The sequence below is a fragment of the Rhipicephalus sanguineus genome, chromosome 4, assembly GCF_013339695.2.
Source record: "Rhipicephalus sanguineus isolate Rsan-2018 chromosome 4, BIME_Rsan_1.4, whole genome shotgun sequence".
Taxonomy (NCBI): domain Eukaryota; kingdom Metazoa; phylum Arthropoda; class Arachnida; order Ixodida; family Ixodidae; genus Rhipicephalus; species Rhipicephalus sanguineus.
In genome coordinates, this window is record NC_051179.1 from 57,879,004 (window position 1) to 57,891,496 (window position 12,493).

At 48.2% G+C, this 12,493-nt stretch overlaps 1 protein-coding gene across 6 annotated transcripts in view; it reads left to right on the forward strand.

Moving 5' to 3' along the window:
- Positions 1–12,493, forward strand: part of LOC119390040 (protein lingerer) — an 84,429-nt gene that overhangs the window by 18,584 nt on the left and 53,352 nt on the right. For all 6 annotated transcript variants that reach the window (XR_005183209.2, XR_005183208.2, XM_037657555.2 and 3 more), the window contains exons 9-11: positions 3,185–3,337; positions 3,907–4,142; positions 12,135–12,486. Coding sequence is in view for 4 of the 6 variants with exons in the window: in XM_037657555.2 (XP_037513483.1) it covers positions 3,185–3,337; positions 3,907–4,142; positions 12,135–12,486 (741 nt within the window). In the remaining 2 variants the exon portion in view is untranslated. The remainder of the gene's footprint in view (positions 1–3,184; positions 3,338–3,906; positions 4,143–12,134; positions 12,487–12,493) is intronic.

Consider the following 12,493-nt stretch of genomic DNA (forward strand, 5'->3'; position numbering starts at 1 on the left):
GATGCCTAGATTTTGTCACGTGCCCCAAGCAGCCAATAGAATCGCGCGCTTGTACTTCTCGATGACGCGTTTCTGCTAGAAAACCAATGAGCAAGGCGAGCCAGCGGTGGTGGGAAATTGAAGATGAAGAACGGCTCTTCCAAACGAGATCAAGATGGCCACGATAGCCCGTGTGTACCGGCAACGGTTCGGCGCGGAAAGAGCGCGATTTTAGCGTCAATTTGCGCTCAGACACACCTCATATTGGTGTTACAAATTGATTTTACGGCGGAAATAATTAAAATAGAAGCTAGAAACTTAGCAGATTTGTGCAAAAATAGATACAGATTCCGAAAATGTCAGCTTCAAAAAGTCGATTTTTTCACGATTTTCGGCCTTCTAAGACCCGTGTCCCCCCTTAGGCCTTTAGCGGGGCGGCAGTTTTCTTCTTAGACGGAGTGAGTCGCGCGTGATATTGCGAACGTACGTGATCGTATCCCAAATGCCTATGCTCGAGGATATCACTTCTGCTCTGCAGCAAACCTAGCCCCATATTTCCAGGCGGCAATGCAGAAAGAACAGACGCTCATGCGGCGCAAAGTTTCATCTGCTGACACAGCGGTAGCGTTTCTTTACATTTAAGCTGGTTGTCCCAGATTTTTCAACGCACGTGACCACGACGTTACTGTATTTACTCGCATAATTTGCGCACTTTTTTTTGGCGAATTTGGAACTCCAAAAAGCGGGTGTGGTGCGCAAATTACGCGGAGATTTCGCGAGCACATCTGAAATAACGCACATTATATAGTCCTAACTGTGCGATATAATACATTAAAGAAGAAAATAAATTATAGCGCAAACGAAGGGTTTTTAACAGAATTAGCACATACTTTAACCAGCCAGATTCGGTCATGCACGGTCTAGTCAGAATCACTGGTTGAGAAGTCCGACTGAGAATCATTGCCGCGGCCGCTGTCACCACCCTCCCAAAGTGCGTCGTCCTTGGTTCCGTCGAGTGCGTTGAGGCGTCGTCTTGAAGCTCTTCGCGACAATGCTGGAAGTAACGAGGTGCCACGGCACTGCGATACCGGTGGGCCTAAGCTCTCGCACATATTTGAAAAGGTATTCTTCAACGGCAGGAAACTTTCCATGCTTCAGTCCTCGGAATGGTCTCCTTCCCGGTCTTGTATTAAAAAGCGAACTCTTCTGCGGCACGGTTCTCGTTTCCTTAGGCAAATTCTGTAACAGTGAGCTTGAATTTTGCCGAATAGTTATTGTAGCCCAGCGCAAGAGAACAGTGAAAACGCAACTGGCTGATCGCGAAACCTAAACTTCCTAAAAGTCCAGAAAGTGCATTTTTCCTAACAAATATTCATCATTTTTCGGCCGAATTCTTGTAAGTTCCAGTCCCTCGTCGCGCGCAGGTGACGAAATTGCGTTGCTCTAGTTCGTTGCGCAGCGCTTGTCAGTTCACCGGTATATTTGACGTGCAATCCGCAGGTTTTAATGCATGGGCTAGTGTTTTTCAAAGAGGCTGATTGCCAAGGGCACCAAAATGAGAATTCGAAGTGACTTGGCAACCTTGTTGTAATGTTTGCATTCCCTTCCTTGTCTGTTCGCGCACGATGGCATGCGGGCCCGCAAAGCATGCAGATCTCAGAGGCTACGCTTTTTTTTTTTTTTTTTTCGCATTTCTCGCCAAAGTAGTGGCTGCCTTCTACAAAGCCACAAGTGCCATCGGTATCGCCAACATGTCGACGGTGGAGAAATGTTTCTTCGTGCAGTGTTGTTATCTTGTGGCATGTGTACTTCTCGCTCCGCTCTTGATAAATCGTCATTCAGTAGTCGAACGAAACATTGTCCCGCTTGTAGCGATAAAAATGATGACCGGTGCTTGGAACAACGTCAAGTAAAGCACCGTCGTGCACCATTTCCTTACGGGCCTTGGTGCCAGGTGACGACTTTGGGTGTGTCATGACCGCCGACTACGGCGTTAAGGTGCATCAGTGAATTTTGCGACTTATTAGCGTTTCCGGGCGCCGTATCGGACGGGAGCACAGCGAGTGACTTTGTCGGTGCAGATAACGATGTAGCTGTTTCTGATTGCATCGATGCCGAGATCATAGCTGACGTTGCCGGTGCTGCAGAAATGGACCCATGCGGTTTGAAGATGCCAGCCGCCGTTGCCACCGCTAGACCCTTACCGCGCTACAGAGCTCACATCAGTGTTCAGCGTCGGTCACCGCTGTTGTGGCCGAAGGTGTTGAATTTACTTACCTGGAAAGCTTCAATGATATTGACTTGATGAATTCACGGCACGCAAGAAGCAAGACAAGTTTATGGACTATTTGCATGAGAAATAAAGTGCGCTAACTTGCAAGAGAAGAACTTCTCGCCTTGTTCTTTAGCATATGTGAGCGAATCGTTATGTTCGCGCTTTTTACGATTTCGGAAAACTGTGTCGAGGCCTGCAGTGCTTTAATTAAAGCCTTAAATATGCGTATTTCAAATTATCAATATATCGAACTATTTTGCAGTCCCCTTCGAGCTCGATATATCCGGGATTGACTGTACTTCTATGGGAACATTGACGATGCATTTATGAAGCCCGAAACATCCATCAAGTCCGAATTTTTGGAGTCCAAAAAATCAGTCAGCAACTGTATTATGGCACAAGTGCCATGCAGCTACACTTATCAGGGAATGCGAGCATCCCCACATAATAGAACTCTTACCTTGGCAGGTGAATTGCACTTGACTTCATGTAGCATTGGTGGCTCTTTTTGGGCACGTAAGTTACGTACATCTGTGGCACAGCTTGTCAATATAGATGAAGCACTGTGCAGGTATGCCATGGGGGAGCATGCTTGCATAATTTTCATGATCACTGGTGGAATAGCTGAGCCAAAAGCTTCCTGCTCCAAAAGGGTGTTCTCGCGAAAAATTGCTACAGAGAAGTTAAAAACTGCCTCTCCAAAACTGTGATCAAAACCTTGATCAAAACCTCATTAAAATGTTCATTTACTATATTTGCTCTTCTGTAGCATTTCTTTCTGATGGAGGACATAGCCTGTCATTGTCATTTGCTCCCTGTGTGTTGTCTTTTTCTTCAGTGCATGATCTGGCTGTTGTCTCAGCATTTTGCGTTGCCTAGAAGCATGTGGTTACCATGACATCATGCGCGAACCTCTCCATTCATTGTTAGGTTGGCTCGGCAGCCAATTCGGTGAGCAACAGCAGCTACCCCGTGACTCAGGTGGTGTCCTCTGCGGACTCTTCTTCCGTCACAACCTCCAAGCCTGTTCCTGCACCCCAGCGGACAAAGACACCGAGGGTGCGTGTGCCACCACCTTCGAAGGTTAGTGTACATAGCGAGGTGCTCGGTCTTGCAATTCCGAAGAACCATCCACGTTCAACTAAATCAGCGCATTCGAGTGGACTTGACCCTGTAGTTGCGACATTTGGTGGATAATTCAAACACAATCTAGCGAAGAGCGAAAACATGTCATGGTTTTGTGCCTTCGAAATGGCGAATTTGTAAATCTGTCATATCAAACTCCTCTACTGAAATGCCCAAAAGACAGATATAATAAGGTCAGTACACAGCTGTAGTTCTTTATACTTAAAGATAATTGGGGTACGACCTCTTGTCTCTTAGCGAGAGCCACCAATCTCGAAGGTTATGCGTTTGGGTACCATAGATGCAGGATTTGGTCACAGGATCTGTTTTCGGTGCCACTTACACTTACAGGCGACTGACTATGGGCCATTGAGAGAGGTGTGCAATTTTTCTGCATTGCAGCAGTGTTTTTGCTTTCAAGTACACTTCTTCAGTGCCTGATTTCATTGCCTTGTGCTGTGTGTCCTCGGAAGCTTGCTTTGTCATGCTGTAAGCACTGAGAATGTCACTTCGCGCACTCTCTGCAGATACCGGAGTCTGCAGTGGAAATGCCAGAGGACAGTGCTGTGTCATCGCTAGAAGTCCAGTTCGGTGGCCTCGAGTTTGGCACGGACACATTTGACTTCGGGGCTGCGGATGGCTTGGCAGCGGTGTCCACTGCACAACCCACGATGCCGCCAGGGCTGGTTCAAACGGAGCAGGCGTCAGTCACTGCATCCGTTCCATCATCCACACCTTACATGGATGGACATCACTCGGTCAGGTAGGTCGGTGGAATCATGCTCGACATTGCACTAGCGCTGCACGTTTAGTTTGCTCGTTCACGGGTCGTAATTGCCTTTCTTGTTGCCATTATTAGGTTATCTGAATTTCGACATGGTGTACACTAAGCTATGGAAAAGGCTGGGCATGTCTTTTTATGAAGTCAACGTGCGATTTTCGTTACTTCCTGGTGACCACGAAATCATCCAAAAAAATGAATTCATGCTCTTTTACTTCGCTCATGTGGTCAGATCACCACAGCGACATCCGAAATAGCTCTCAAAGCCTGCCGGGCATTTCTTATCGCGCAGAAATGCACTTATCGGGCATTTCTGTGCTCGCACAAGCTCTCATGAATACGTTCAGTACCGGCGAGGAACCCCTCTTTATTAGGTGCTAACAGTGAATTGCAAACTTGAGTCTTCTGGCTAGTGTCGCTGATACCCACAAAGCGCAGAAAAAATTAACAGCTCTCTTGCAAGGTTTCTAGAAAGAGAAGCGAGATAACCTGCAATGCAAAGGCCGAGATGTGCTACCGCTTGTCAGTCAGCACTGTAGTAAGCTTTTTCAAAAATAAAAAATTGTGGAAGGGGCCCATGCCTGTTATTGCTGAAGCTTGCATTGTGGAAATTATTGGCCCGTGCAGAAGGTAGCACTGCTTTGGTTTCAATTTTGCCTGTGGCCTCTCCAGTGATGATGTGCTTTGTGACTTTCGTTCTCCTGAATATGCACAGTTGAATGAGACTAATTAAATCACACTGAGGAGATGGTGCAGCAGCAAGGTTCCAAGCACTGTGCATTTAGAGACTGATATGTGCTTGCCTTGGGAGGGTTATTGGATGGGAGTTGAACTGGTGTGAAATGCTCTCGTATCACTAGGGCCTCTGTTCCACTGCTAGTCCACTCGTCATACAGTCGATCCCGGATATATTGAACTCAAAGGGGACCGCGAAATAGTTCGATATATCGAGAATTCGAAATATAAAATACAGTCAAACCTCGATATATCGAACATGGACATATCGAATTATTGCCTATATCGAACGGTTCCTATATCACGTGGGAAATCGCATGCATTTTTAATTTTTTATTTCGAACGAAGTTTGACGTATAATGGATATATCGAACTCGGCCACCCCAAACCGCCCGCGCTCCGTTGACAGGCGGCGAGCTTTCCCGCAACTCTCGAAAATAGCGGTAGCGCGGTGGGCGTTTACGACTGCTGCACACATCGATGGCGCCGAGCGCGCCACTTGAACGTAGCGGCATACGCACGCCGCAGCCTTGCAGCAACGACGCACTGCACTTGTTGCACCAGCTCCTCCTCGATAGTATCGCCAGGCATCCGTCGCATCGGTCGTTGTTGTGCTCGTGTGTTAGGCCTGCCGCGCGTTGTGGTGTGTGTAGCGATGGCTGCAGACGCGAAGAAACGGACGACCCTGACTTTTGCAGCAAAACTGGAAGCAATCCAGCGCGTTGAGAATGGTGAGAAGAAGTCGAGCGTCGCAGACGGGTTAGGCATACCAAGGAGCACATTGAGTACTCTGCTCAAAAACAAAGCCGACATAAAGGCCAAGGCCGAGAAGAGTCAGCACTCGGGCGCGCGGCGTGTACGCAAAGCTGCTTTTGAAGATGTTGAGAAGTCTCTCCACAAGTGGTTCATGGACGCAAGGGCCCGAAATATTCCTGTATAGGGGCCGATGTTGCAACAGAAGGCAAAGAACTTTGCATTTATTCTTGGCGTCGAGAATTTCAGTGCGAGTAGCGGTTGGCTACAACGTTTTAAGACTCGTTTCAACATTGTCGGGAAGACTGTGTCGGGAGAGAGTGAGGACGCCAATGATGAAGAAATTCAGAAGTGGCTTGATCATGAGTGGCCCAAAGTTCTCGCCAAGTATGAGCCGAGCCAAATCTTTAATGCTGACGAGACGGGCCTGTTCTGGCAAATGCTTCCGCGGCAAACGCTGGACACTCGCGGGGACAAGTGCCACGGGGGCAAGCAAGGCAAGGCCCGTGTGACGGTCCTATTGGCTGCCAATATGGATGGGAGCACGAAGCTGCGGCCACTTTTAATTGGCAAATTTAAAACCCCGAGGTGCATGCGGAACTGCCCCAATATTCCGGTGACTTATGCCTGGAATAAGAAGTCGTGAATGACGAGGGATATTTTCCTCAAGTGGCTGAAGGCGTGGGATTCGGACCTGGTGCGTCAGGGACGGAAGGTATGCCTTATCGTCGATAACTGCACGGCACACCACACCGATGCCCAGCTGAGCAACATCGAAGTGGTATTTCTGCCGCCCAACACCACTTCGAAGCTCCAACCGTTGGACCAGGGCATTATCCGCACATTTAAGGGGGGACGCGGCTTTCGTATCGCGAAAAATGGCAAAAAAATCGATTTTTTGAAAATCACATTTTCAGTTTCTGTAGCCCTTTTTATATCCGATTCCAAAATATCTTCACCGAAAACCGCGTAGAAGTGCTATAAAAAAATTGTTGCGCCTGCCGAGGTGCCGAAAATTATTGGGGAAATCGCAAAAAAAACACTGATTTTCAAAAAATCATAGCTCCGCAACGACGCCACCGGGCGCCGATATCTTGGGCTCATCAGAAAGCGCATTTCTCCGTCTTCAAATTCCCCGCCTCAGCTGGCTCCTCCCTTCGAAAACAAGCGCACAAAAAGCAAATGTTCGAAGGTCGTTTCGAGCCCTCCGATTGGCCCGGCGTCCGCCATGTTGCCCCAGCGCCTCGCCATTGGTCCGATGCTCGCTCCGGGAGATCGTTGTCTGCAGCTCGTGCGTCTCGAGCTCACGGCTGTTGAAAGTCGCGCTACTTCGTGGCGTATTCGCAATCGCTCTGTGTTCACGGCTCGACGATAACTTTGAACAAGAACTACGTTTTAGTTTGGAGCTACTAGCGGAAGCTCGGTGGGATTACGATGGCGCGCCGCACTCGTAGCGAACATCGCAAACGCGTGTCTCGGACCGACTCTCTAGCGTTGACTCGTCCGATCCGTGGTTGGAGGTTCTGCTTATGCGCACTTCGGACGTCGTGACGAAGATGATCGCAGGACGACTCTTTGTACTCGCGACCACGCATTACGTACTTTGAAACATCGGGCTCCGCGGCCAGCGCGTCTACTGCTCGGAGTCGTCACTAGGCCTAACTCCGCTCACGGCGTCGGCACGCGAGACGAACCTCGAACTTTGCGGGCAAGAACAACGCGTTAGCGGACTCGCGGCAGTGTGCTTCTTCGCAAGGAACGAAGCGCTTCCCCCGCCGGCTCCTCGGTACAGCGGATGGTCATTTTACGCATCGGCAGCCGACCCCACGGCCAAGCTCGTCGCGCAGCGGGCGCGCGTCGGCGTCCCGAAATGCGAGGCCAAACACGTTGCGCGCATATTTTTCGTTGCCGCACCTAGGCATATTGCGCATCGTCACCGAATGCCGCCACCCAGCACATCGCGTGCCGACTTCCCGGACTATGCGGCCGAGCACTTAGTGGTGAAATAAAGCACTGGTGATGCAATTTAGGCGCGCTTGGGGCCGTGCTTGGTATCGCCGTAAGCGCTCATGAATCATCTGAAAAAATAAAAGCCACGCAGAAAACCGTGTCCGCGACCGGGTGAATGATGAAGCGCATCGTAGGCGAGGTTTACAAATTAACTTGACGAGTGAAACAGGGAGACGAATTCATATCTGCCCATTTCGCGTCTTGAATGAACTGCTAAGCAATTCCTATTCGACCAATGTCTTGGCCATAACTGCCTGTTATTTAGGAGGAAGGGATAGGTTGTCATGATGAGAGCCGCTCTTAGTATCCTGTAAAAATGATTCAATGATCAATTGCAATCAAGGCTGTTAATTATGTTAATGAGAGCATGAATACAAGAAAGCTGGCAAATCATCATAGTACATGACCTACTTGCATTACAATATCTTGTTTTTTGTCATGTCTATTACACCACTTCATAACTTCGTTTAAAATTCATGCTACATGTTCTTTGTATATCAGAAAAGGATTTTACGATAAAAAAAAAGAAAACAAAGGCACAACAGATAAAAGGCCACATGTGAAGGAGGTCCAACCTTATAAAACACATTAAAGATCACAATCTTCTTGTGTTTTAGAGAAGCAAGGCACCTCAAACTAAAGACAGGGCACTCAAGAAACTGCACATTACGAAGGACCCAAAAGATTACGACCCCAGTGCCTTTTGATGAAGTAATATCGTTGGTACAACTTTAAAAGCCGTTTTCTCAAAATGACTTTTCTTGCTTCCTGCTTCGCTTGTTCCGCTGATTTCTCACTGACTGCTGGGTCTATTTCAGTTCCGTTTTTTGTTCTATATTCCTTGAAGCACAGTTCAGGGCGTGACATTCTTGCTTTTTCAGTATGGCCTTTTGATAATTAGCTATTTGACGAGTTGCACAAAGCCTCGATGCCTGTTGCGCAGTCACCTCATGAAAAATGAAAACTAAAAAAAATTTTGTTGCAAATAAAAAAATCTTAAGAATGTCATGCCCGCAATCAGACATCTTAGAATGCATAGCACTTTGAACGAGTTTCCTATCACATTTTTTAAGCTAGTCAGACTCGGAACAAGAGCAGAAGATGAAATATATTGTACATCAAAAAGTTGTAAAGATATATTCATGAAATTTCTACAGTAGCATTTAAAAAACATTTCAAATAAGTGTGCCAATTTTCATCAAAATCCATGAAGAAATAAGAAAGTTGGTACCGAAAGCCACGTCCCCCCTTAAGTCTATCTACAAGCGTCGGCTGATCGACATTTTGCTTGTAAGACTCCGGATGGGCCAAGATCTGAAGATCGATCTTTTGGGCGCCATCCAAATGCTCAAGGCGTCGTGGGAAAACGTCAAGCAGTCGACGATAGCCAACTGCTTTCGGCATGCGGGCTTCGGTGGACGCACTGACGAAGCATCAGTGGAAGAATCCGAGGAAGCTGGGTTGGCATGCGCAGATGAAGAAAGCGAGCTCGCCGAAACGTGGAGCAAGCTGGAGAGCTTTGTTGGTGCGGAGCCGCAAAGCATGTGCATCGAAGACTTCGTTGGAGGTGACGACAGCACTGGTACAACGGCGGAGCTAACGGATGTAGAGATCGTCGCCGAAGCTACCGCTGAGCAGCCGAATGAAGACGCTGCCGAGGTGGATCCCGCAAGCGCTGATGGTGCCCCGCTCCCGACATCAGCTGAGGTCGTAGCCGCTTTGGCCCTTGCGCGCCGCCACTGCAGCGCGATTGAAGGCACCGGCCTTTCACTTGTGGATCGCCTGGACTATGTTAAGGACGCAGTCGTCAAACACGCCATTGCCAACAAAAAGCAGGCTACTCTTTTTCAGTATTTTAAGCCAACACAATAAATACTTTGTTTGAATCTTCAAGTGAGTATTTACTGCACCACGATTGGTTCGTTGGTTGTTTTCCACAAGTTCTTGACGCATTTTTTACGTGATTTTTTATATCGAATTCTGGATATATCGAACTATTTCGCGATCGCCGTGCCGTTCGATATATCGAGGTTCGACTGTATGCGTATTTAAGGCTTAAATTAAAGCACTGCAAATCTCGACACAGTTTTCGGAAGTAGTAAAAAGCGCTCACATGATTATTCGCTCACATATGCTAAAGAACAAGGTGACAACTTCTTTTGCAAGTTACCGCACTTTATTTTGCACGAAAATAGTCCGCAAACTTGTCTTGCTTCTTGCGCGCCGTGAATTCATCAAGTCATCGTCAATATCATCGAAGCTTTCCAAAAAAGTAAATTCAGCACCTTTGGCCACAACAGCAGTGATCGACGCTGAACGCCGATGCAAGCTCGATAGCGCGGTAAACGGTTTAGCGGTGGCAGCGGCGGCATTGCATCTTCAAACCGCACGGGTCGATTTCTGCAGCTCCGGCAACATCAGCTATGATCTCGTCATCGATACAGTCAGAAACAGCTACGTTGTTATCTGCACCGATGAAGTCTCTCACTGTGATCCCGTGCGATATGTCGCAAAATTCACTGACGCACCATGCGCCGTAGTCAGCGGTCATGACGCACCCACAGTCGTCGCCTGGCACCAAGGCCCGCAAGGAAACAGTGCACTACTGTGCTTTGATGTCGTTGCAAGCACCGGTCATCATTTTTATCGCTATGAGCGGGACAATGTTTAGTTCGACTCCTGGATGACGATTTATCAAGAATGAAGCGAGAAGTACGCGAGTCCTCAAGCCGCAAGAGACAACGTTGCCCACAAACAACGAAGGAAAAGTTCCCACCACCGTCGACATCTTGGCGATGACGATGGCACTTGTGGCTTTGTAGAAGGCAGCCGCTGCTTTGGCGAGAAGTGCGAAAAAGGCGTAGCCTCTGAGATTCGTGTTTTAAAACCAAAAACACCGAAATACGTCATGAGATTGCACGTCTCATAGAGTTTCATACAATAACCTAGAGAGGAAACTGGCGCTGCGATCGTTCAACCACCATGGGAATGATGGGAAGTACAGGCTTCGGATTGGATAGCGTTAGCTAGCGAACTGTCTACGGATCTTTTTCTACAGTTTCAGTTTCGTTCTTCGCGAGGCCTGGGTAGTGGGGTGCGTTTCAAAGCACTCAAGCAGCGCCTTTGTTGTTCAAAGAGGCTGAAGACCGCTAGATTTCTTGGTTTCCTGCGACGCTGCAGCTTTACAGGTTGTATTTGACAGTTTCAGCAAAGCGTCGTGCACTCACCGCTGCGCACAGATGTAGCGTTCCATGTCAGTGCAGCAAACTGCATTGAGTTCACGTTTGTTTGATAAGCGCGTCTTACCAAAACACGTTCAAATGAGCTTCAAAACGACGGCGAAGCTAAGTAGACGCACCGTCGCGCTCCTCTGACTTCACAACAAAACGAGAGAAGCATTGGAGGCAGACCACTTGGACAGACGCACCTGGCATCGCAGCAGACGATACGTTAAGTGCTTCTCACTCAATACAGTACTGTTATTTCTATAAATAGATAATGCGTACTTTCGAGGGGAAAACAAGCTTGTTTGTTTTAAGTGTTGTAAAGAAAATAATTCATTATATTGTGATGCCAAATCTGGAACGCAAATGCAGAGCAATGCATACCCTGGTGGTCAAATTTGTCCACGTTTCAGTTCTATCTCACGGTCGCGCAAACTTTTTGCAATAAGTTTTACGTGCAAAAGAATGAAGCAAGTTTTACTTGGAAATAACTTATATCGCTTTGTTTTACATTCGGCAAACAAGCGTCGCGAATCTCAAGAACCTAATCCATCCGAAGCAAATCCGAAGCCTGTACTTCCCATCATTCCCATGGTGGTTCAAGCGCCGCTCAAGGAGTCCGCGTAGACACTAGCGCCAGATTCCACTCTAGGTATTATTGTTAGAAACTCTATGGCACGTCTCAAAGGCCATGCTTTTCGTGCCCGCATGCCATTGTGCGCGAACAAACAAGAAGGAAGGGAATGTAAACATTGCTACGAGGCTGCCGAGTTGCTTCGCATTCATTTTGAAAAAAAAAAAAAAAAAACCCTGTGTGCCGCGCGTTAAAACCTGCGGATCGCGCATCAAATATACCGGTGCACTGACAAGCGCTGCGCAACGAACTAGGTCGACGCAGTGGAATAATACCGCCTTTTCGTCACCTGCGCGCGATAAGTGATCGGAACTTCTTACAACGCAGCCGAAAGATGATCAATATTCATTAGGAAGAATGCACTTTCTGGGCTTCGGCGCGGCGCAGCGTTCGATATAGCGGATGTTTCGCGGTGCGGGAGTTCGATATACATGCGCGACAGCCCCATAGTTATGCATGGGAAATTCAAGGGGATTTCTCAACTGTTCGATATAGCCAATAATTCGATATATCCGAGTTCGATATATCCGGGATCGACTGTACAAGCATTTTTGTCTGAGGCGTGTGCTTTAGAAAGATAGCGCATCTCCAGATGTTCTTTACGTTGCTCCCTTTCAGTAAGGTCCCATCATCGACAGTCATCTCCAGCAGTCCTGTGGGTCCAATGGGTCCTTCCTCAGTTGCCAGCAAGGACGTCTCTCCCACGACGGCTGGCGCAGTGCCACAGGCACAGTCGCAGCAACCATCACAGCAACAGTCTCAGCAGCAATCACTACCTTCACAACCATCGGCAGCAGCACCTCCCAGTGCCTCCCTGCCTCGACCTCCTGGCATCCCTGCACCCAAGGAACCTCCTCAGGGCATGGGGAACAGTGTGCCCCCTACAGCGAATGCATTGGGTGGGGCTCCCGCATCCTCTGCAACCTCTGCAGCGGTCGCAGCATCTGCAGCCTCCTCGGCCAGTCACAAGGTGAGCA